At 40.4% G+C, this 24324-nt stretch overlaps 1 protein-coding gene across 6 annotated transcripts in view; it reads right to left on the bottom strand.

The window, feature by feature from the left end:
* kaznb (kazrin, periplakin interacting protein b) overlaps positions 1 to 24324 on the bottom strand; it is a 465815-nt gene that overhangs the window by 21442 nt on the left and 420049 nt on the right. For 3 of the 6 annotated variants that reach the window (XR_004559532.1, XM_034166256.1, XM_034166257.1), the window contains exons 6-11: positions 16109 to 16300; positions 9821 to 9957; positions 6229 to 6399; positions 4016 to 4196; positions 3719 to 3846; positions 3285 to 3408 (exon numbers count right to left, since the gene is read on the bottom strand). Coding sequence is in view for 4 of the 6 variants with exons in the window: in XM_034166256.1 (XP_034022147.1) it covers positions 3285 to 3408; positions 3719 to 3846; positions 4016 to 4196; positions 6229 to 6399; positions 9821 to 9957; positions 16109 to 16300 (933 nt within the window). In the remaining 2 variants the exon portion in view is untranslated. Of the gene's footprint in view, positions 1 to 1802; positions 3170 to 3231; positions 3409 to 3690; positions 3847 to 4015; positions 4197 to 6228; positions 6400 to 9820; positions 9958 to 16108; positions 16301 to 24324 lie in introns of those variants that run through there. The other 3 variants (XM_034166258.1, XR_004559533.1, XM_034166259.1) reach the window with 3 other exon arrangements.

The raw sequence follows: 24324 nt of genomic DNA, 5'->3' as shown, positions 1-24324 counted from the left end.
TTGAAACTGCTAAATAATGTAAAACACTATCAACCTTTACCCTCTAATCCCACTTCTAATATCAACAGTACGATTCATGAATTTATTGATGCAGAGAAGGCTTTTCTTTTATTAAGTGAACACCCTCATGCCCAGTATTCTATGGTTTACCCAAAATTCATAAACAATTGGACGATCCCCCTTTACGGCCTATTGTTTCTGGGATAGGGAGTCTTACTGAGCCCCTTTCACAATTTGTTGATTTTTTTTCTGGGAAAATTTGTTCACAGTTTACCTTTGTATCTTGGGGATACTACTGATGTTCTAAACTTAATCAATAATTGGAATTGTGCAAGTGATGATCTCCTTATGTCTTTGGATGTACAAAGTCTATACAAAGTATACATGCGTACCTCACCACGTAGGCTTAGAAGCCATTTCCTTCCATCTTGCTAAACGTCCTACTGATGTGATGCCGCCTTCAGAATTTCTTATTAATTTGGATGAGATCGTTTTATCTAATAATTTTTTCAAATACTCTGATAAATATTATTTACAACAACAGGGGACTGCTATAGGGAGTGCTTTTGCTCCATTATACGCCTGTTTAGTGATGGGTTTTTGGGAAGAGAAATACGTCTTCAGTATTGAAAATAACCCTTCCACTCAAAAATATCATTATGGCGTAGGTATATTGATGATGTTCTCTTAATTTGGAGGGGCACATTTGATTAGTTACATCAATTACTGAATTATGTTAATTCCACCACAGATAATCTTTCCTTCACTATGAATTATAATTTTCACTCCATTGACTTCTTAGGTCTCACTATTTATAAGGATGGTAACAATTCTTTGCAATCTTCTATTTACCGTAAACCCTTAGCAGAAACACTTTATTTTATATAAAGACATTTGTGCTGAGCTGCCTAAATTTATATTCAGACGTGCCTGTAATATTCGTGACTGAATGGTTCATTCAGATATGACCACTCCTTTCTCAACTACTTGGCTTTCCAGTCCACCGAAAGGTTTCTTTAGATGCAGTAACTGTGCACAATGTTCTAATTCCACCTATGTAAAATGCTTCTCTCATCCCTATACTGGTAAGTAATATTCCATTTCTTCTTTCATCAACTGTAACACTACACATCTAGCATACCTTCTAAAATGTCCTTGTGGATTGGCATATATAGGCCAAACAAAACGTCAACTCAAAATTACGGATAGCTGAAAATAAAACAGCAATCCGTACCCAGAATCTAACTTATGCTATGGTGAGGCATTATAATTATAGCATTTTGGATTTATATTTTAGGCACTTTGGAACAGTTTGGTTTAAATGAAAAATTGAACCTAACTTGTTTTCTTTAATATGAATATTTTGGGTTTTTTTTCCTCTGGGTTACTGTCATTTTATGTTTGTTCTTTTTTAATTGGGATGGTGTGTCTTTAATTATGAACTAGTTATAAACTGAGTGAGCGCCTTGATTGACTGATGGTTCACACCCCCTTTACGCATCTGGCTCCTGTTAGTATTGAGGCTGCACCATCCAGGTCTTTTCAGGACTGATGAAGCTGTGATTTGCACATCGAAACATTATTCTTTTCTACGTCTTTAGCACCTTAATAAATGTTTCAGCACCTACTTCTGTGTTGCACCAGCTGTTTTCCTTTTCTACAAGTCAGTTCTACCTGGTTGCACTGGATTTTTGTGCTGTACAGAAGCGTGAAGAACTCTCCTTTTGTGTTTAACATCGTAGAACATTGCAAACGATTGGGAAAGTTTTGCTTTAAAAATTCATGACTTCATGACAAACTGGTATCAAAAAAGGTAATAATTGGCTTTAATTGGTGCAAAGGTAAAACTGGACAATCAGGTACAATGTGCATTGATCAGGACTGACCATTCTTTGGGCAGAAGCCTCCTCCTGATCCTCCTCCATAGCATGAAATCCATGAAAAGCATGCCACACTCTCCAACATAACATGGTTTCAAGATTTTGACAGAAACATTTTAGCTTTTTGGAAAAGTGTGGGGAAAATGTGTAAGGTGCATTTTACACGTGCTGGTACATGTGCAAGAAAAATCATGAAATGGGAATTGTACGTACTTGGGTGAATTCTGCAATAACTGGTGGAACGTGTATGTAATCAGATGTAAAATATTAGGTAACAGTAAGAACTGTGATTCTATACAAATGTTAGTTACAGTTGTAAACAATGAAGCCTGATTTCCTCAATTTGGAACTGGGATGTAATTTGTTGTGAACAAAATCGGCAATGGAAGGCTGCCCTTCCTGAAATTTTACTTGTTAAGACATTGCTTCTTAATGTCAATTGGATATTTTAACTATAAATTAGACGAGTGGTTTCCAACCCTTGGCCCTCAGGAATGCTTTAACCTGCATGTTTTCCATGTCTCCCTGCTCTGACCACAGGTTGATTTAATTCAAATGTGCTTGACCATTCAAGAGATAAGAGACACCAGAAGAGCTAATCAGCGTTTGGTAGAGCAGGGAGAGACAGAAAGGTTAGAGGGTTCCCAAGAAGCAGGGTCAAGAAAAATAATTGAATTAGACAAATAAACTTGGTAAGATTTTGCATTTTTGCAGTGCAAATATAAATATATGCATATTTCTATTTAAAAAATAAAATGAACATGTCCCTTTGAATATGACCACAAATAACTGGGTAGTATCTCGTTAGAAATGGGCCTAACGAGAACAGGGAATGAGAAGAAGTCTATGTTGAAAAGCATTAAAAAAAATCAGTGTAAAACAACAAAAGACAAAGAACCTTTACAATAAAAACACTCGTTTCACAATAACTTCTATTTACATATTAACATCAGTCCTTCAAGTCTCCAGTTATAAAAAAACAAAACAAACTAATCAAACAGAAATGAAGACATCTGGAAGATAATACAGCATAAACATGTCTACACATAAGAACCCCGTGTATATATTTATATGCATGTAAACATATATACATATGCATACATGTGCATGTATAAATATATATCTAATTTACAAACATACAATCTGAGGGTAAGATACTGTACATTTATGGAGTTTGTAGTCTCTCTGTTTTTTCTTTTGAAAATTCCCATTTCCCCCCTTACACACACACACACACACACACACACACACACACACACACACACACACACACACACACACACACACACTGCCCTTTATACATACAAACATCCGGGTGGCTATCCAAACATTAACGCAAACACACGCACATGCAGCATCACCAGTCGGCATCCTCCTCTATGTAATAATCAGGGGTGGCTGTACCATCAAACAGGCCAGGGTCCAGAGATTTGCGCTGCTTTCCCCGAGTGAAGACCCGTGACAGTGATCCAAGAGTCATCTTCTCCTTCTTCTTCTTACGCTTCTGGTCTTCCAGGTCCTCCATAGACTGGATCCAACAGGGGAGATGGGAAACTGTGGTTAGAACTCTCAAACAGCTCATTGGGTTAAAACAAAAACCCCAAATCAAACCAGTAGCACGCAGGCAGGCTGACACCCAGCGGACAGACAGAACAGAGCATCACACACACACACACACACACACACACACACACACACACACACACACACACACACACACACACACACACACACACACACACACACACACACACACACACACAGGAGAGCACAAAGAGGAACTTAGAGGAAATTGTGGAGATGTGATTACTTGGTCGAGGGGGCCAGGCAGCTCTTACATTGCAGAGGGAGTGTGTCCGGTGGCGTGGTGAGTTGATGTCACTAGGTGTGGATGAGCGGTCCCCGTCAGGTGCATCAGAAATGACAGATGGCTGGCGAGAGTGGCAGGGGCTGATCCTAACCACGGCTGGAGGAGGGGAGCACATACGCACACGACCACACAAACACGCACACGCCACACATTGAAAAATTCCCGCTGTGAGTATAAGAAACCTCAAGGAAACCCTGCGTTAGTATGCCGTGTCTGTGAGCGCAACACCAGGCGAGATGAGGAGCGGTTGAGGGGAAGAGCTTACCCTGTCTGTCCATGGTGTGTCCGTGGTAGAGCGTCTGTTGGCTCTGACGAATGGCGGCAGTGAGTGGCAGATCGGCCTGCATCACCCACTCCTGACTGCCGTTCATCACAGGCTCCGTGGGCATGGCCAACGAGTGGCGCTTCGGTACGTCTTTAGTCAGAGTGGCCAGAGACTGTTTGGCCTGAAAAATACAGAAGGAAGACAATAACAAACTCTTCCACATCCATGAGTACAAACATCTACACACATTATTCTTCTGCACACAAAGATGAAAAAAAATTCACGTATTGCAATCAGATTGGTCTTCAAAACACAAGGCAGAATTACCTTGCTTGTTGCCATGGATACAAGACTTTCAGAGGGCTATACTCCAGGAATGCTGTAAATACGTTATGACAACGCTACACTGTGGACCCAAATCTATTACCAGTGACCATAAATTCAAAAATGTTTAAGATGTAGCAACTGAGGAAGTGTAACATCAGATTAAGTCAACATTTCATTCAGGAGATTCACATTTTATATATAGCGCTCCAGCGCGCTCTTCACCTCAGACTGGGGCGACGGTTCATATTTCAGCACGACAATGACCCTAAGCACACAGCCAAGATATCAAAGGAGTAGCTTCAGGACAACTCTGTGAATGTCCCTGAGTGGCCCAGCCAGAGTCCAGACCTGAATCTGATTTAACATCTCTGGAGAGATCTGAAAATGGCTGAGCACCGACGCTCCCCATCCAACCTGATGGAGCTTGAGAGGTGCTACAAAGATGAATGAACAAAACTGCCCAAAGCTTGTGGCATCATATTCAAGAAGACCTGAGGTTGTAATTGCTGCCAAAGGTGCATCAACAAAGTATTGAGCTAATAGTGTGATACCTTAGTTTTTTATTTTTATTACATTTGCAAATATTTCAAAAAACTTTTTTCATCTTGTCATTATGGGGTGTTGTGAGTAGAGGTTTGAGGAAAAAAAAAAGAATTTCATCCATTTTGGAATAAGGCTGTAACATAACAAAATGTGGACAAAGTGAAGCGCTGTGAATACTTTCAGAATGCACCGTAGCTGCAGCTCATTACAGCATCCTCTGATTAATCAATTAATTAATGAATTCCCGTGTAAACTGAAACTTAGCATTTTTAGGTCCAACAAACATCTCATACACACTATACACAAAAGTGATTGTTTACAGCATCTATATTCTGTCAGTTGTTCAATATTTCTACCACGGTACGACAGCGACTGTCTGTTTGCACTCCGTCTTTTTGTTGTCTTGCTTCTCCACCTGTGTCCTGTTGCTTCTACACCTGCTTGTGTTTTTCTTTGAATGGTGAGAAACCTGGGGTCTGAGACCCCCTTGGGAGCATCAGAGGTCACTCTGCTGTAAGGTTGTCCAAATGAACACACTTCTTTGGCAATCACAGCTAACTAAAAAGCCCTTTTTTGGATGAACCAAAGTCTGTTTTTGTCTGTTTGTCTGATATTTGTTCTGTATTCCCTGCTCTTTAGCCCTCCAATGTCATTTTGAAGTGTCCAGATCGTCATTAGCTGTTCTGAATGTACAGTATGCTGCTAATAAAACTCTTTATTGCAATCATTTTGTGTTGTGCATCTGCATTTTGGGTTCATTTTCTTTGTTGCATATAACAATTTTGAAACAACTGCATTCATAAAACATGGTTGGGAGTGATATAATCATCACCATCATCATCATCAATTAGAAACATATCACACTCTGACATAAATATAGATGGGTAGTGCACTTCCTCAGTGCACATATTCCTTTCTATATATTATCTTCTGAGTGGGATGTTGCGTATGTGTGGCCTTTGGTGCACATCGTTTATACGGAGCAGACCAGCAAATAGATTGCTGTGGCTGGCTCTGATCAGTGATGCCGCTTGATGTGAAGACCTGTGAGCAGTGCTGTCTTGCTGGGGGAGGAGAGAGATTTATGACACAGACCAACAACTACACCTCTGAGGGACTGACAAAGCAACACAGAAAAAAAATGGCATAGATTCCTCTTCAGCCTTACAACAGAAGCACTGCTAAGGGGGAGGAATAACACAGCAGAGGATCTTACGTGGGAGAACTGAAAAGTATGCACGCGCGCACAGTCACAGCACCGTGTTTGCCATCCTGTTCGTTGTGCATGCTGTGTAAGTGGCGTTGCTGTGCTCAGAGTTGTCACTTTGCACGGTGTGACCCACCATGGTGAGCTCGGCCTCCAGCTCCTTGATCCTGTTCTCCTTCATATCGATCTGAGAACGCAAGAGGTTGGCCTGCTCCGTGGCTTCTTTGGTCTGCCTCCTCAGGTCCCACTTTTCCCTTTCCAGCATGTCCTTCTCCTTCGCCAGGACCTTCACTGCATCCTCACTCTCCTGCACAAAGCCGACACACATACTGCACAGTCTAATTTAAAATGACCATCAGAAATTTGGGGAGTGCAAAGAACGCTTAAGTACAACCCCAAATAAGAAAAAGCTGGGATGGTGTGGAAAATGCTAATTTAAACAGACAAACATTGACGGACACAGTGATTCATCCATATACTTTGACTTCTATCTTACTGCAGGCAGTATGTATCCAGGATATTTCAGGGTTTGTGCGGTCAACTTCATTTCATTTGTTAATATACATTCATTCCTGCATTTAGGTCCTGCAACACATTCCAAAAAAAGTTGGGATGGTAAGCATTTACCATCATTTTTGTAATGTTGCCATTCCTTAGGGTCCCTTCACACAGAGCGTGAATATGTATAAGCAAGGGCGACACCCGTCAGGGCAGCTCGTATAAGCGAACCGCGAAACATCGCGCCGACGGGCAGGCGTGCATGATGCCAGTGCGACGCAGGAACTGTGAAGAAAAAATAAATACAAAAGTAAAAAAAAATACATGCTGCGACAGTTTTGTGCACGCCGGAACACCGGAGCTTTTCACAGCTGCTGTGAAAAAAAAGAAAAAATTAAAATTACATGCCACCCACAGGAATCGAACCCGCACCAAAAGCTCTGACTGCCAGTCAGAAACTTTACCACTGAGCTACAATTGCTGTCCTGTAAAAGCTGTGGGAAACTGCCTCATATCAGGAAGGACATGGATGTATTTAAAAAAATAATAATAAAGCACACCATATAAAAACACTGCATTTTATTGAATCCCTCTTATCAAGCAGAGAATACAAATATGATCCGTCTGTTCCTCTGTAGATGACCCATGGTCACAGACATACAGTCATGAAATGGCATGAATGATGAAGCAGTTCACTCTTCTCGTGTCCAGATCTACTGGTCTGGTGCGTCCAGCCGGCCCCACGCACGTGTTCTGCTGACATGCGTGTCTTGTGGATGCCGCGCCGCAGGACTGACACCGCGTCATGTGGAACAGAGCTCACATGGGTGGTGTGACAGTCAGATCGCCCACTGCGTGTTCTGATCTGATGGTCCGTTTCAACCTGGGGACAGCCTGTCAATGGGCTGCAGCACGCACGCGCGCGCACTCGCTGCAGCCTGTCGCCATAGCAATATATGTTTTTATTTATGTCCACATAAGGACAGCAAGCAGGTACACGTGCATCACAGTGGGCAGTTGTTAGTGCATGTCTGTCCAAACACAGTACGTGTTGTCCAGCAAATTCCCACAGCTGCCTCTGTCAGAGGCCACACCTCTTAGTGAAGCAGATAAGTATGATTTCTGGCCAGAATTGTTCACTTGGTGATGCAAGCATCAAATTTGGCATGAATGTTCTTCATAAATCAGTGTTTGAGAAAAAGTGCTGGCCACTTGAAAATCCAATATGGCGGCCAGGTAGGGGTCAATGAAGAATTACACAGGGGTCAAAAGCTAAACGCTCCAATCATATTGAAAAGTATAACACATTATTTGTCTGATCATAAATATTCCAAAAAGGTATAGTTTGGACTATCTATGTCTGACTGTTGTGGAGTTATGGAGTTAAAAACAGCAAGAATGGTGACAAAGGTCAGTTTCAGTTTGTATAGGGGTCAAAAGATAAAGTTGCATCAATTTTTGTAAAATGTGATGCAAATTATTGGTAGAGTTAATAGGGTTTTAAAAAGAATAGTTTGCACCATGTGTCATGCTCAGTTGTCACGTTACAGGGTAACATCTGTCATATGCCACAGAATCCAGTGGACGTCGACATTGTTTGATATTTACTTTGCAAACCAAGCATTCAACACAGTCAAAACTATTCCTATTATTAATCCTATTAGTTCAACCAATAATTTGCACCACGTTTTACCAAAACTGGGGCAACTTTAACTTTTGACTCCTGTACAAACTGAAATTGACCTTTGTCACCAATCTTGCTGTTTTTATCCCATAACTACAGAACATTCAGTCATAGATCATCCAAACTATACCTTTTTGCAATCTTTGTGACCAGACACATAATGTGGTATAGCTTTCAATATGATTGGAGCATTTTTAGATTTTGACCCCTGTGCATTTCTTCATTGACTCCTACCTGGCCGCCATATTGGATTTTCAAGTGGCCAGCACTTTTTCCTCAAACACTGGTTTATGAAGAACGTTCATTTCAAATCTGATGCTTGCATCACGAAGTGAAGGATTGTTTCAATTATCTGCTGCAGTGTGTGCGTTTGCAAAGCCACACTCGAGGGAAACTTAGACAAATTTCACCTCCAGCTTGACAATGACTGTCTGCTGACCGCTGTCATGTTACTAGTGCGAATGCCCACACATTATCTAAGTGCCATGTGAGCGGTGTTCATGTGCATCACCTGGAATTTGGCCGACACCTGCCACGAGAGGGATCGATGGGCTCCCACAGCGCACACTTTGTCTTTCAGCCTCTGGTGTGCACATATAGTTGTAGCAACAAGTGTACGAGGCAGCTACGATTTTACACGTTTTGCACATGGTTCCTGCTTCATGTGCACTTTATGCGCAAATCGACCAAATTCGCACTATGTGTGAAGGGGCCCTTAAAAAAGCATTTGAAGTGTTATTTTGTCCCATTCTTCCTGCAAATACATTCTAAGATGTACAACGGTACACCTTAGGGTCATCACGGTTGCATTTTTCATTTCAAAAATTCTCCATATATTCTCTGTTGAGGACAGGTCAGGACTGCAGGCAGGTCAGTCGCATATTCGTACCCACTTATTTTGTAGCCATGTAATATGTGCTGTTGCATTCTTGCAGACCAATACATGTCCCTGGAAAAGGTTTAGTCTTGAAGACAGAAAATTTTGTTTCAAAATCTCAATGTACTTTTCTCCTTTCATGCTGCCATCACAGAAGTGTAAATTACATTTTAATAATTTTCTGATTAATTTTTAGACAAACTGAAGAGCCTCTGCAAATCTTTGCCTGTCATAGACGCAACCGTTTGTGGATATTATTTTTGTATCAAATCATGATTACAATCACCTGTTGACATCCCCCCCCCATTGCTACCCCTAAATTGCCCCCTGACCCAATTTTTTTTTTATTGTTTTGCAGGGCTGAAATGCAGGAACTGATAGATATTAACAAATGAAATGAAGTCGACAGCAAAAAGCATGAAATATTTTGGGTTTGTACTGCCTGCAATGAAACAGAAGTCAAAGTAAATATAAGTACCACTGATTTTTTAAAAAATTTCCATATCAACCCAACTTGGTATGATTTGGTGTTGTATATTTTATAATCTATTTTAAAGCGTGTACTTTTTTTTTACTCATATGTGACTCAGGGTCACAGAGCTGAGACTGTGCTAATCCAGTGGTGTCAGATGGTTGCACAGGTGCTGATTGTGTGGTTGCAGGTCCTACCTTTCTGTGTTGGTCATAGTTGCGTATGAATTCTCTCAGCTGCTCCTCTCTGCTCTCCAGTGTTGTGTACAGTTGCTGCATCTGACTCGCCAAGTCCACTTTTTCCACCTTTAGGCGCTTACGGTCAGCCTTCATAGCTAAAACACACACACACACACACACACACACACACACACACACACACACACACACACACACACACACACACACACACACACACACACACACACACACACACACACACACACACACACACACACACACACACACACACACACACACACCAAAGTGCAATCTATCTGTTCTACTGTCACAACACTGAACAACATGCATCCAAAAGGGAATGTTTATCCTTTTGTGAGACTCAAGATTTTGCAGCCATAGCTCATAGCCACTAGGTGGCAGTGTGTCTTTGGCGAATAAAGAGCCACAGCCAGTGTGCTTTGACACAGAAATGGCCCAGAACACATTATGTAATCCTGTGAAAAGAAAAGCTTTACTTGTTTCAGATGAAATGTGCAGAGTGTTTCTTTAAATTTAATTTTCTTACACTAGAAGTGCAACACTCTCTCAGAACAGCCTGCAACACAAGAACTAGGCTGGAACCCGTACTTTGCATAACTACACACGTGTCACCGAGATGGCATTCCTCCTGTCAACGTTCAGCCTCTAAACATTTTGTAGTCTACAATCAAACCTGTTTTTCAGCAGTTGCACAACACCACATATGAGTGCACAGTTTAATGCCTGTGAATGAATTGTGCAAAGCCTTTTTAATCCAAATAAATTAAATGCTAAACTGACTGATCTGTATCCTTTTTATGCTGCAGGCAAATATTAAAATGTATGCATGCTTGATCCTGATCTGTTCAGTGACTCTTGTATCATTTGTAGACATTTTGCTTGGCTTAGTGGTTAGCACTGTTGCCTCACTACAAGAAGGTGATGGGATCAACTCCCACCTGTGGCCTTTCTGTATGGAATTTGCATGTTCTCCCCGTGTTTGTGTGGGTTCCCCCTGGGTGCTCCGGCTTCCTCCCACATCCAAAGACATGCAGGTTAGGTGAACTGGAAACTTTGAATTGTCCGTAGGTACAGGCGTGAATGTGTTTGTCTGTCTATGTGTCCCTGCGACAGAATGGTGTCCTGTCCAGGGTGTACCCCACTTCACGCCCAATGACTGCTGTGGTAGCCCCCCCCCCGTGATCCATAATTGGAATAAATGGTTGAAGATGAGTGAGTGAGTGTGATCTAACTACATGGGTCATCGAGGACGGCTAGTTTAAAAGAAATGAAAACAATACACTCTTACACGATCAGCCCAGCATACAATAACACATTAATACTTCAAAGTAAAGCATCCCTGTCATGACTGATGGCTTTTAATTAAAAATGAGCTGAATGTGGCTTCTATTTGGCTGCTCATCAAAGGCGACATCTATTTCCGAGATAGACTATGTTGATATGTGTGCCACTAACGTATCTCTGTCTGCTTTGAATATCCTCACAAAACAAAGGCAAAGTAAATAAATAGATAAATAAAAAAAAAAAAAATAAATAAAAAAATAAATAAATAAATTAAATAAATACCTATGAGATTAGATTTGTGCCAAAAAATATTGAACAGAATCTCCAAAACTTTCCTGTATAATTTCCTGTATTGTCTATTGTGTCGGTTGCATGGCCCAAGCAGAGTCTGGTCTGCTTGAGGTTTCTTCCTCAAATCATCAGAGGGAGTTTTTCTTTTCCACTGTCACCTGTGTGCTTGCTCTGGGGGTTGGTAAGGTAAGACCTTAGTTGTGTGAAGCACCTTGAGGCATCTTTGTTGTGATTTGATGCTACATAAATGAAAATAAATTGAAAATGAAAATAAACTGAAAGCAGAACACATCACACTGATAAAAGAATATGAAAATGAATCAGGCTGGTTCAAATGAACTTAACAAGTTGGCATAAATACAACTTAAGTTATTTTGGACCAACCTAATTCATTTGAGTGTTACCAATTGAAGCACTTTTGTGTTCAACCAGTCTAATAAAAGTGCAGGTGGGTATATAATAGTGCAAATAATTAAAAAGAATGGAAAGCAATTAAAAAAACAAAAAACAAACTAATTTTCAACAAAGCATTTCCCTATTGTCACATTTGGAACACTGTAAAGCATTACAGCCCCATTTAGTCATGTCCACTTATGTCTTCGCTTTGACTCAAAGAGGTCTGACAACCACAGACGTAGGAGGCGAAGGGGCAGAAACGTGTCCCTGCATCTGATTGTAGTGGAGGGAGTTTTGTATTTTAAACATGCATAAGAAAATGTATGCATGAACACTCTGAATAAAGAATAGACTAGCCTACATGGTTTTGCTGAATCTCTTTTACTTTGTAGCTAACATAATTTAATCATTGGTCTTTATTATACAAATATCTATGGCGATTTAATGAATTCTGATGGTTTCTGAAATTCAGGAAAATTGGGTGTTGCCTCCCCTAAATAAACCCCACTTCCTACATCTATGCTGACAACAAATTTATAGTGTCAACCATTAGATACTTGTACTTCTTGTTGAAGTTGAGTTTGTAACTTAGCCGTTAAAAAAAGAAAAAAAAAAAAGGTGGGACTGAGGGATGACAGCAAGAGAAAAATAGTTGCATTGGCTTAAGAGGTTGAGAAATTGTCTTCTTGAACCACTGTTGACCCATAGACAATCAATTAGTTACACAATGCAGAAAGGTTACATATATCAGAATTCCAGCTAAAACATATACGAAGTCTGTGAGAAAAGTATCCGACCTTTTTATTTTATGCAAAAAATATATGGATTTGATTCATATGTTTTTACGTCAGCCAAGCTTGAACCTTCGTGCGCATGCGTGAGTTTTTCCACGCCTGTCGGTTGCGTCATTCGCTTGTGGGCAGGCTTTGAGTGAGCACTGGTCCACCCCTCTCATCGTTGTTTCATTGTCAGGAAATGGCGGAATGATTTGGGCTTTTTTTCCATCATAATTTTTTCAGAAACTGTTACAGACAGGCAGCTGGAAACCATTTGGAAATATTTATCTTGCTTTCGGTGAAAATTTTACGGGCTTCACAGAGAATAAGGACTGTTACTACAGCTTTAAGGACGGCCCACAATGGCGCACGGCGCGCTGAGCTCCGAGCCGCCATCGAGAGGCAGAAACCACCACATCATTTCTAAACGGATGGCTGTGTGGATCCGGGACTGTCGTGTGCAATTTCTCTGGTTATCACAAGAGCTGGACATCAGCCATTTTCCGGCAGATTTCACTTTTAACAAGAGATTTTGTCATGGAAAGCTGCACGGAGGCTTCGCACGTCACGACCGATTTGCTGATGAAGCGAGACAAAGGAACACCTCCGTTTCGGAGTGTTAGAGGACAAGTTGGGACATGCCCAGCTCTCCACAATTTCTCTTATACTCACTCGACTGGTAAGCACTGAAAGCCGAGATAGGCATGTCCCAACTTGTCCTCTAACACTCCAAAACGGAGGTGTTCCTTTGTCTCGCTTCATCAGCGAATCTGTCTGACGCGCAAAGCCTCCGCGCGGCTTTCCATGACAAAATCTCTTGTTAAACGTGAAGTCTGCCAGAAAATGGCTGATGTCCAGCTCTTGTGATAACCAGAGAAATTGCACACAACAGTCCCGGATTCACACAGCCATCCATTTAGAAATGATCTGGTGGTTTCTGCCTGTCGATGGCGGCTCGGAGCGCGGCGCGCCATGCGCCATTGTGGGCCGTTCTTAAAGCTGTAGTAACACTCCTTATTCTCTGTGAAGCCCGCAAAATTTTCACCGAAAGCCAGATAAATTTTTCGAATGGTTTCCAGCTGCCTGTCTCTAACAGTTTCTGAAAAAATTCTGATGGAAAAAAAGCCCAAATCATTCCACCATTTCCTCGCAATGAAACAACAACAAGAGGGGTGGAGCAGTGCTCACTCAAAGCCTGCCCACAGGCGAATGACGCAACCGACAGGCGTGGAAAAACTCACGCATGCGCACGAAGGTTCAAGCTTGGCTGACGTAAAAACATATGAATCAAATCCATATATTTTTTGCATAAAATAAAAAGGTCGGACACTTTTCTCACAGACCTCGTACACTATGTGGTTAAAAAAAACCAACAACAAACAAACAAAAAACAATGATTTCAACTTTAATTTCTGAGTAGAAACAAAGGTATTTTTTTAACTGAGGTACTTGAATTTTCACAGCAACAGGTGAACTTTCATCCCTCTTGGAATTTTTCCCATTACATTTTGCTTTTTTTGCAATTAACTGAGCAGAATAGTTTGCCAGTGACAGTCTACACAAACATCTCTCACATGAGTAATGTCCTGCCTTCAGCACATCCACACAGGACAACTACTTTGTAGTTGAGCAGAGGAGGATTTTCTTAAAAAGAAGACCTGAAAGTTCACCTACAATTTGCCAGAAGGTACATTTGAGATGCAAAGCCAAGATTTGATGTTTTAGTGAAAGAAGACCCTCCTCTATACCATTTCATCATGAAGCTGAATAACTGGAGATACAAAACGCAGAATTTGCACTATGCACAATTTCTCCAATCACAGCCACAGAAGCCTAAAACTTTTTCTGGGTTGTCTGGGTGTCTTGGTGGCTTTCCTCACTGTTCACCTTATTGCACAGTCACTCAGTTTTTGAGAGCTGTCTACTCCACACAGATTTACCATAGAGTGCCATACTGTTTGTATTTCTTCATAACTAATGTAAATAAAGTTTATGACATATTTAGACATATAGTTGGGGGGTCTGGGGGACAAAACTGCACCATTTTCAAGAAAATGGTGCAATTTGGTGCATTCCCATCTGTTAAAATGCACAGGGGAAAGTGGGTATCAAACTATCCACGTTTCCTGAAAGCAACATCATGTGAGGACTGATTGCTCTCCTGTCACTCACAATTCCACACCCCTCTCAATTGAAGCCACACCCTCCCACGCCAGAACAGGGCCAAAAGTTTGAAACTGAAAAAATAAGATCTGAAAGTGAAAAAAGATCTGAAGGTAAAAAAAAATAAATATGAATGAAAATAAATTATTTGATCAAAAAATTACAGAACTGAATCAAAAATGTATTTAAACTGAAAAATATATCTTACACTTATTTTTATTTTGATAATACTTTTAAATGATTATAAAATTTAAGAACAAACATTGAATTTTCAGTTTCAAAATTTATTTTTTCAATCTTTTTTTATTTTCAGATTACAAAACTTTTGGCCTTGATTTAGATCCATACTCTTATGGGGTCTAAAGTTAAAATAAAAATGTAGGGTGCAAAAGTCCAATTGCAGGTTGTTATACAAAGCCTCCGCTGACAGTCGCTGTCTTGTAATTCCTGTCCTTTGAAGAATTGGTTAAACATACACCTGTTGTTACTATTAAACTCCACCTTGAAGTCATTTGTAACTTTTCTATTGGTCACATGACCGCTTGACCTTGACAGTTCAAACCAAAGCTCATAAATGTTTAAAGCCAACATGGTTTGAACATGGCAGAAGGATTGTGCACTAATCAGGGATAATGTGGTTCAATTTTGGGCAGAATTGATCAAATGTCAAGATCAGACAGAACCACATATCATGGTACGAGACGGTCCGTTGTGCTCAACACAAGCACTGAGTGGATCGGCCCGTCCAGATGACAAGATCTGTTGAATGGAATATTGTTTTCAACTAATGATGTTACACTGCCCCAGTTGCTACGTCTTAAACATTAGCCAAATGTTAGAGCTTCACCCTTCACCTGAGGAACCAATCCCCTCCTCCAGACCCCCCCCCCCCATTTGCATATGTAAAGCTTAAATGATCAGTTTGGTGACAGAATTTCAACTTAGCTCACACCTCGAGCTCAAGCAGACGCAACACTGGTCACAAAATTTCCTCTGCTTGGCTCACACGGGTTCTTAAACTCAGGCTTACGTAAGTCACACGGGCGCTCACTTTGAAGCTGTATTACGCCGTCCTACAACAGATTAAGCTACATGGAAATTGTAGGTGTGATGGAAAAGTGAAACACAAAGAAATAATTTGCAGGAATAGGTGTCAAAATTTGTTTTCTTTAAGTTGAGATCAGTTTAAGGAATAAACACTGAGTTTTGAAGCATTTTTCTTGTGTGACAGAACTTTAAAGGGCACAAAGTGGAACAGCAACACCTGGACAGACGGATTTTCTCGTTAACACGGTAAACGGGGACTTTGGTTTCATTAGGCGATGTTGATGCGACACCTGTGTCAGATCCTGACCTTGTAAGGCCTCTTTTGCACGGTCCAGCTCCTGCTCCTTGTCACCCAGTTGCACTCGCAGCTCAGTGGCAGAGAGCACGTTGGAAGAGCAGCCTCCCTGGGTCTCCTCCAGGTCTTTACTCAACATCTCCTTCATTTGCCTCAGCAGCTGGACCTCCTCCTGAAGCTGGGCCACCTCCTCGTGCAGCAACACTGACAACAACACAGAGACAATTTGGGGATTCAGAGACTTCAAACAAAGAATGAAGAAGAGAGCAAAGCAAATCCAAAGAGAGGCAGCAGGATTAAAACATGAGAGGTCAGAGAGAGGGGAAAAACGGGGTCATTTAAGGAGAAGAAAAAGAGCAGAGAAGATCAGAGAGTAGGTTGGAGCGAGGTGTGACAGAGCACAGGGAAAGAGCTGAAATATGAGAGGAAGAATGTGATTTTGAAGCATATGTTCACATGCAAACACATCAAAACGCTGTGAGCCTGACAGCTGGTCCGGAACTGTGAGGCTGCAGGTGTTTCAGACATCCAGCTAAATGGTGACTGACCGACTGCACACCTGCCGAGTGTGAAGCAGCAGCCTGACAAGACTTTCCAGCAACAAGAGCTTCCTCCTCAGCACTGTGGTTTCCACCCACAAGGTCTCCCACCCTTCAGGGGGAAAAGGCGAAACAGGAGCAGAACACAGAGGACAAGAGAAAGCGAAGGGGGGTAAGTCCTCGACAAGACAGCGCGGCCAAACCGAGGGCAGAACATGACAACAAAGGTCGAGAAAGAAGAATTGATTTCTGTCAAAGCTTAAATTATAGTCCAGTAAGCCACATTCATCCCAGCAACAGAACAATCTGTCATAGTGATTTATATTGGATACGCCAGGGAAGAAGAACCGCCACACAACATAACTCCATTTTAATAACAAAAGCGACAAGCGAGAGCAATCAGATGGGTTTTATCTCAGCAGATACATGGAAAGAGTTGAAAATAGATCTAAGGGCAGCCTCCCAGTACTGATCTTTGGCCTCGCTTTACGTCCCAATTTCAAAATTGAAGACATCAGGACAGATTAAAAAAAATTAGCCAAAATCACAGTTCTTAGTACAACCCCAATTCCAGTGAAGTTGGGAAGTTGTGTAAACTGCAAATAAAAACAGAATACAATGATTTGCAAATCCTCTTCAACCTACAGTAGTGTTCAGAATAATAGTAGTGCTATGTGAATAAAAAGATTAATCCAGGTTTTGAGTATATTTCTTATTGTTACATGAGAAACAAGGTACTAGTAGATTCAGTAGATTCTCACAAATCCAACAAGACCAAGCATTCATGACATGCACACTCTTAAGGCTATGAAATTGGGCTATTGGTAAAAGAAGTAGAAAGGGGGGTGTTCACAATAATAGTAGCATCTGCTGTTGATGCTACAAACTCAAAACTATTATGTTCAAACTGCTTTTTAAGCAATTCTGTGAATCACTAAACTAATATTTAGTTGTATAACCACAGTTTTTCATGATTTCTTCACATCTGCGAGGCATTAATTTTATTGGTTTAGAACCAAGATTTTGCTTGTTTACTAGTGTGCTTGGGGTCATTGTCTTGTTGAAACACCCATTTCAAGGGCATGTCCTCTTCAGCATAAGGCAACATGACCTCTTCAAGTATTTTGACATATCCAAACTGATCCATGATACCTGGTATGCGATATATAGGCCCAACACCATAGTAGGAAAAACATGCCCATATCATGATGTTTGCACCACCATGCTTCACTGTGAACTGTGGCTTGAATTCAGAGTTTGGGGGTCGTCTCACAAACTGTCTGCGGCCCTTGGACCCCCCCCCCCCCAAAAAAAAACAATTTTACTCTCATCAGTCCACAAAATATTCCTCCATTTCTCTTTAGGCCAGTTGATGTGTTCTTTGGCAAATTGTAACCTCTTCTGCACGTCTTTTATTTAACAGAGGGACTTTGCAGGGGATTCTTGCAAATAAATCAGCTCCACACAGGTGTCTTCTAACTGTCACAGCAATTACAGGTAACTCCAGACTGTCTTTGATCATCCTGGAGCTGATCAATGGGTGAGCCTTTGCCATTCTGGTTATTCTTCTATCCATTTTGATGGTTGTTTTCCGTTTTCTTCCATGTGTCTCTGTTTTTTTTTTGTCCATTTTAAAGCATTGGAGATCATTGTAGATGAACAGCCTATAATTTTTTGCACTTGCGTATAAGTCTCTCCAATCAACTTTTTAATTAAACTACGCTGTTCTTCGAACAATGTCTTGAACGTCCCATTTTCCTCAGGCTTTCAAAGAGAAAAGCATGTTCAACAGGTGCTGGCTTCATTCTTAAATAGGGGACACCTGATTCACACCTGTTTGTTCCACAAAACTGACGAACTCACTGACCGAATGCCACACTACTATTATTGTGAACACCCCCTTTTCTACTTTTTTTTTCACTAATAGCCCAATTTCATAGCCTTAAGAGTGTGTATATCATCAACGCTTGGTCTTGTTGGATTTGTGAGAATCTACTGAATCTACTGGTACCTTGTTTCCCATGTAACAATAAGAAATATACTCAAAACCTGGATTAATCTTTTTAGTCACATAGCACTACTATTATTCTGAACACTACTGTATATTCAACTGAATACACCACAAAGACAAGATATTTAATGTTCAAACTGACAGACTTTTTTGTTTTTGTGCAAACAAACATTTGTTCATTTTGAAATGGATGCCTGCAACATGTTTCAAAAAAGTTGGGACGGGGCAACAAAAGACCGGGAAAGTTGATGAATGCTAAAAGGACACCAAATTGGAAACAGGTGAGTTTCAAGATTGGGTATAAAAGAAGCATCCCCAAATGGCTCAGCCGTTCACAAGCAAAGACGGGGTGAGGATCAGCACTTTGTGAACATCTGTGTGAAAAAATAGTCCAACAGTTTAAGAACAATGTTTCTCAATGTTCAATTTCAAGGAATTTAGGGATTCCATCATCTACAGTCCATAATATAATCAGAAGCTTCAGAGAACCTGGAGTACTTTCTACACATAAGCGTCAAGACTGAAACCCAACATTGAATGCACGTGACCTTCGATCCCTCAGGCGGCACTGCATTAAAAACCAACTGTGTAAAGGATCTTACCACGTGGGCTCAGGAACACTTCAGCAAACCATTGTCAGTTAGCACAATTCATCACTGCATCTCCAAGTGCAAGTTAAAACTCTACCATGCAAAGTGAAAGCCATACATCAACAACATCCAGAAACGCCGCCGCCTTCTCTGGGCCTGAGCTATTTGAAATGGACAGACGCAAAGTGGAAAAGTGTGCTGTGGTCTGATGAATCCACATTTCAAATTGTTTTTGGAAATCATGGATGTCGTGTCCTTCGGACAAAAGAGGAAACACACCATCTAGATTGTTACCAGTGCAAAGTTAAAAAGCCAGAATCTCTGATGATATGGGGGTGTGTTAGTGCCCATGGCATGGGCAACTTACACATCTGTGATGGCACCATCAATGCTGAAAGGTACATCCAGGTTTTGGAGCAACACATGCTGCCATCCAAGCAACGTCTTTTTCAGGGACATCCCTGCTTATTTCAGCAAGACAATGCCAAGCCACATTCTGCACGTGTTGCAACAGTGTGGTTTCGTAATAAAAGAGTGCGGGTACTAGACTGGCCTGCCTGCAGTCCAGACCTGTCGCCCAATGAAAATGTGTGGTGCATTATGAAGCGCAAAATACAACTGAAGTCGTACATCAAGGAAGAATGGGAAAGAATTCCACCTACAAAGCTCCAACAATTAGTGTCCTCAGTTCCCAAACACTTAGAGTGTTGTTAGAAGGAACGGTGATGTAACATAGTGGTAAACATACCACTGTCCCAGCTGTTTGAAACGTGTTGCAGTCATCCATTTCAAAATGAGCAAATATTTGCACAAAAACAATAAAGTTTATCAGTTTGAACATTAAATATCTTTGTGGTGTATTCAGTTGAATATAGTTTGAAGAGGATTTGTAAATCATTGTATTCTGTTTTTATTTACATTTTACACAATGTCCCAGCTTCATTGGAATTGGGGTTGTATTACCAGCTATTTTCTGTCAAATTACACTGATTATTGCCGATTACACTCGATTAAATACAATTTCCTTTCCTTTTTTTCCTTTGGCATGTGACAGTGTGCAAAATGCTACTTCATGTTACCATGTTTACCCCAACACTTTTCAATAATCCTCTCACATCCAAAGACATGCAGGTTAGGTGGATTGGAAACTTTAAATTGTCCGTCGGTGTGCGTGTGAATGTGTTTGTTTGTCTATATGTGGCCCTGTGACGGACTGGCATCCTATATATATATATATATATATATTATCACGTTTGTTGAACAGGAAAGGCTGGAGACAAATGCGGGACTCAACACAGTAGCTCAGGTTCAAAGAGGCGTTTACTGAATTAATCAGTGAGGTCCGGCACACAGAGAGGCAGTCCAAAAGAAGCAAACAGATCAGAATCATCAGGCAAATGGCATGGTTGGGATAAACAGGCAGGTGGTCAAAGCACAACGTGGCAGCAGGACTTGAATAACACAAAGGAACAAGGCTAGAAGCGATGGCACAAGGCGCAACAATCAGGCGAATTATCAGTGCAACCAGTGAAGCTTAAATGCACCAAGTAATGAGCTACAGATTGGAAACAACTGTGGAAAGATCCAGAACAGGGTGTGGCCCAAACAGAGTGCAACGCCCCCCACCAAGCACCAAGCGAGACAGACAAGAGAAATAAAGACAGATAAAGCCCAAGCAAGAAACACCCAGCAAGAGAAGTCACAAATACAGCACAAACCGAAATCCACTTAATCAGACCATACAACAATGCATGAACTGCACATAAATGAAACAGACACCCAAACTAGGCATGGCTAATCCGCTAACTGCTAATTATCAAAGTTAATGTTTTTATTATCGGATTTGCTTTTCAGATAACTTTGAAAACCATCATCGGACCAATTATCTTCCAATAACCGCTAACATATTTTTGCAGGCATGGTGAACAAAGATTAAAAGTTACAAACATTTATTAAGTCTAAAATCAGTTGAGTACCTACCTGTTTAATGTTTTGCAGTAGATGTGCAGTTCTATCCTCTGCAAACAGAGGAGAGCTGGTTACAGAAGAAACCACTCTATCCTCTGCAGGCAAAGGAGAACTGGTCACAGAAAAGAAAAAAAAAAAAAGCTCATATGTTTTGATACTGATATGCTGGCAATATCACCCAAGTCATCCAGTGGCATACAGTTTTAACTTATGGTTAAAATTTTAACCAAACTAATTTCAGACAAGTTATTTAAATTAATGTCACGTCTGAAGTTTTATAAAGTGAAAATATCAGATATATGTTTTAGCTTTAAAGTAAGGCACTAATTTTGAAGGTTTTATTGTGGACATGCTATGTCCAGGTGCATTATGGGTAATCTCAGTACATTCACGACAGAAGAAATGCATTTGAGACGCTCTGATCAGGCTCCACATGGACAACAGCATTAAGCTCTTTGTATATTGTGCCTAAAACTCTCATGAATATATTCTCTGGGTTTATAGACATTGTTATTGTGTTTGTTTTATGTAAAAATGCCAGAAGAAGCCCAGGTTGCTTCTCCATTATTTTCAGTTGGAATCATTGCAATCGATTCCTGTTTGCTCTTTAGAGTCCTGTTTATGTCAAACACTGTCTGTTGTCTTTGTTCCAGAGTAATATATATAAGATGTCTGAAATTCAGGTTGTGTTTATTAAATTGCACGCATCTTAAACGTAGCAGACACAGAGTAGCTGGAATTTTGTTTTGGCAAGTTTTCACGGCCGCTACTGCCATCTACTGGCCAGTAGTGTTCATGGCAGTATGAGCATCTCGACGCCAATAGATGGCAGTGTTCTATTTATTTTGACCCCGGTTCTATCAGACAGTCGTCAAATAACTTTTTGCAAATGTTTTTTTTAACAAATAAAAAAAGGTATATTTTACAAAAGCACATTAATATGTAACCACCAACACACACACACACACACCTCACATTAACGTGTTGGTTTTTACATAGAATGGATGAGTCAACTAATCAGTGTTAGCGGAGGCTCATTTACCCATAACCCCTTTGGCATCTGTCTGTGTTTGTTACAAAACTTAAGAATTAGTGCATTATTTAAAATTAAAACATATATGTTATAGTTTAACTTTGTACAAATGACAGAATTTTGCATTAATGGAGTTATTCTATTGGTATTAATTTCATTTATAAATCAAAACCATAAGTCAGCACTGCTTTATTTTCCAAGACCTCTGCCTCACTGCGACACTCTATTGAGTAGAGAGTTGAGTTTCACTGCTAGTCTCAACTCTGTTACTGCTGCAAGCTATGTAGTAAACAGGAGCTTCCAGCAGTGGGCAGGGCGCATGAAAACAGAAATGCTGACTCATTGTTTGGGTCTGTGGTCACCTTTGATGCTACCAGAAGCAATTCTGGTGTTAAAACTCAAAATCAGCTTGTTAGTAGTTGCAAGTGTATTGGAAACAATACTGAAAGTTATCGGTTAGCTATAGCTTCCGATAATTTTTTGGGTGGTTTATCGGTTTAGCTTTATAAAAGATAACTTGTCAGTCAGCTGATTAGCTGTTATCAAAGCTAACTTTTTTGGTGCCCACCACTGTGTGTGTGTGTGTGTATATATATATATATATATATATATATATATATATATATATATATATATATATATATATATATATATATATATATATATATATATATATATATATACACACATACATACAAAGTCAAACGGGGCATTTCACCAGAAATATAGGTCAAGATGTTAAAAATTAAGAACTTTGAAAAAACTGTTGAGTACCAGACAAGAAGTGTATTAGGTTAAAGTTGAAGGTACCTGCACAAAAGTAACCATAAAACTTACAGAGAAAAACCAACATGTCATTAAAAAGAAGGTTCCAGTCTATCCCTTCCACCTCTTAGCCTGTTTTAATTCGTATGTTTTGTTTGAATTTGTCAAACAGGATATCTCAAAAGGTTTTAACAGATGTTAAAGACATTCAGTAGAGAGGTAGGTTTTGGGACAATGAAGAGTTGATTGGATTTTGAGCCAGTTGCAGATCCTGGATCATTTTGATTCCCCCCACTGACAGTTAAAGGGATATTGCCATCTTAGTTATTCATCCACCTGTCTGTCTGTCTGTCTGACCATGTGATGACAGAAATACATTATCCCTTGAATAGATTCAGGTATGTTCATCATGTTACTGTCAGTGATGCATCTGAGGATGGAGCAGAAACCTATTGAAAAGTGGTGATCTTCAGCTATGCTTTTTGGGAAATATCAATACCAACCATATTGTATTTTACATCAGCCAAGATGTTCTAAGCACTCAGGAATGTTATGTTAAATTTACAGTTTTAGGTCTATCATTGATTTATTGTTTTTTGCACAATGTCTTCAACTCCTGCACATCAGCTAAATTAAGGCCAGATAAGAGGGGACTGCTGGGCCAAGTTGGCACTGGTGCTGTATGTGCCCTGTAGTTCCATGATAAATTGCAGAAAATGATTGGGGTGGGGGCTTTGTCACAATGCAGATGAAAATAAATAAATAAATAAACTCATGCATCTACCACTGGATCTCAATTTACACAGAAATTTAATTGATTCTTCCTCCTCTTGTACCACATTCTTCCCCAAAGTGTCGTGAAATTTTGTTAATTCATTTTTGACTAATCTGTCATGTTGATCAAATGGGCTGACACAAATGAATTGTAACCATCTTGCCTGAGGTAATTAAATTAATTATCTAGACTCTACTGCTGATTTTAGTGGAGAATCAAGCCACAGTGACAACATTACACAGAGATATTAATTACAGCAATAGCCTTTGACCTCATGGTCCATTCACCTGGATTTGGACTCAGTTGACTTGGAGGTCAAACAAAAGGACTGCATTCATATAGTGCTTTCCGATCAGAATTAGAACCTCAAAACACTTTACAGTGATGCTTCACATTCACACCAACGGCAGCATGCTGCCACGCAAGGTGCTCAACTCCACTACTTGGGAATCAAGTAGCTTGCCCAAGAACCCTGAGTGATTTGTTTGGTATTAATGGGGATATGAACCAAGCATCCTCTGGTTCAAAGCCCACAGATTCAACCAAT

Source organism: Thalassophryne amazonica, chromosome 3, assembly GCF_902500255.1.
Source record: "Thalassophryne amazonica chromosome 3, fThaAma1.1, whole genome shotgun sequence".
NCBI lineage: Eukaryota > Metazoa > Chordata > Actinopteri > Batrachoidiformes > Batrachoididae > Thalassophryne > Thalassophryne amazonica.
The sequence above is the reverse complement of the archived record's forward strand: the minus strand, read 5'-3'. Positions and strand labels throughout refer to the sequence as shown.